This window comes from Cyprinus carpio, chromosome A21 (assembly GCF_018340385.1).
Source record: "Cyprinus carpio isolate SPL01 chromosome A21, ASM1834038v1, whole genome shotgun sequence".
NCBI classification, from domain to species: Eukaryota; Metazoa; Chordata; class Actinopteri; order Cypriniformes; family Cyprinidae; genus Cyprinus; species Cyprinus carpio.
The window spans coordinates 2,926,200-2,927,921 of record NC_056592.1 but is presented as its reverse complement, the minus strand read 5'-3'; the positions used below and the strand labels follow the sequence as shown (position 1 = coordinate 2,927,921).

General features: G+C 38.7%; 1 protein-coding gene across 1 annotated transcript; it reads left to right on the top strand.

Annotated features, from left to right (window-relative positions):
• The first annotated feature begins 495 nt into the window (after window positions 1–495).
• LOC122134719 (otoraplin-like) lies at window positions 496–1,254 on the top strand. The gene is made up of 3 exons (XM_042711370.1): window positions 496–619; window positions 890–1,029; window positions 1,111–1,254. Exons 1-3 carry the CDS (start codon window positions 496–498, stop codon window positions 1,252–1,254), a joined length of 408 nt encoding a protein of 135 aa, XP_042567304.1.
• The last annotated feature ends 468 nt before the right edge of the window (window positions 1,255–1,722 follow it).

Sequence of the window (1,722 nt, the reverse complement as noted above, 5' to 3'; positions counted from 1 at the left end):
TTATTAAATGCTTACTGAATTATCTTTGTCTCCGTGCTCCTATCTCTCACAAGAGCGTGACACAAGCATCCCAGTGTCTGACTGTGCCCTCCACAGTATATACTGCCTTTACTGTGTTTATTTCTACAGGCTTCAGTGATCATTACAAGTTACTTGAGTGCATTTACACTGCTAGAAATTACAAGGATTAATGCTGCTAATGTTAATTTTTGGAGGGATCTTTATTTGCTGTTTAAATTGCAGATATGGAAATGTGTAATGTGTTGTGAATGTACACAAACAGTGTTATAAACTGTATTTGCCTTCATGTTATTTTCCATACATATTCAGACTGCAGTTCATGAAGCAGCAGAAATGCGAGTCTGTGTTTGTCTGGAGAGTGAGTGTGAGTCCGGAAGCGGACCGGTTTTCCCTGAAGCTGGAATGTGCAGCTGGACTCTCAGCAGGGAATGTGCACGCAGTGAGAAGTGATTCCTCCCTTACAATTATCTGAAGATGGACAAATCACTCGGCCTGATCTTCCTGTTGATCTGTGTGGGGTTAGTGGGTCACATGACACCATGGCTTTTCATGGAGAAACTGGCAAACTCTAAGATCTGTGCAGACAAGGACTGTTCATGTGAGTTACACTATTCTTCACAGTACACAACTAATACTGCCAATGACTTGGAAACAATATTAAGTTAGCTGTTAATTACTGTTGTCCAAGGCTATTTCTGTTTCATAGATGTTTGTAGCTTACATTTTGTTGTCTTAGTGACAGCTTACACCACACGTTGGGTCAACTTGTTTTCAACAAACTGCATATATTCAGTTATTGTTTTATTTTGCTACCTCTATTATCTGTTCCTGTTCTTTGTTTATGAAGTCTGGTTTTTCTGCCTCACAGACGTGATTTCAATGGCTCAAGCTCTTGAAGACTATGTGGCTTCAGACTGCAGATACATCAACCTGAGACGTGGCCAGATGATCTATGTGTTTTCTAAACTCAAGCCTGCAGAGGGAGCCGGAGTCTTCTGGTCTGGAAGTGTGCGTGTCTTTACATTTGACATTCCTCTCAGCTGATCTGACTGCAAACCCAGAAATCACAGCAGCAGCTTTGCTTTTCAGGTCTACGGTGAGCGCTATGTGTACCAGATGGGTGTGATTGGATATTTCCCCAGTAACTATGTCAATGAGACACATGTTTTTCAGAAGAAAACGGTTGAGATCCCAACCACTGTGAGTAGTTATCTACTGCTTTTCACATCATAGCCTACTTTTTAGTCTGATAATGCATATTTTGTTTTCTCTCTCTCTGTAGGGCATGGGACTTCTTCTGTGCTTGAAGGGAAAGCAACTTACAACTATCGTTTCGACTCTGAGGCCATTGTCCATAGCTCACAACAATATTCAAATAGGCCTAGTTTTGTCTTCAAAACTATTTTAATCTACTTCCTAGTTTTCTGTAAAGTAAAATAAGTCACTAAAATAATACTAATAAAATAAATAAGAGCTTGAGAACGACTTTCTTTAGGGATCACACTCTTTATAACTTATTATTTTACACAACTTTTCCAGTCGTTTGTAATAAGAATAAAGGATTGAGGTTTTAAATTCATTGTTTCTCGCAATTTCTACATAAGAAAATTCTTTAGAGCTTGGCATAAGAAAAATTAATGCTCTTTATAAAAGTGCCCCAAACTTTTGTAATTAGCCTACCTCAAATATCAAGACATTCTT

Bases quoted from the DNA above. Each gene is read 5' to 3' on its own strand.
- LOC122134719 (XM_042711370.1), top strand. From the start codon at position 496: ATGGACAAATCACTCGGCCTGATCTTCCTGTTGATCTGTGTGGGGTTA. The intron at 620-889 runs GTGAGTTACACT...TCTGCCTCACAG, and splicing joins TGCAGACAAGGACTGTTCAT to ACGTGATTTCAATGGCTCAA. The intron at 1,030-1,110 runs GTGCGTGTCTTT...TTTGCTTTTCAG, and splicing joins GAGTCTTCTGGTCTGGAAGT to GTCTACGGTGAGCGCTATGT.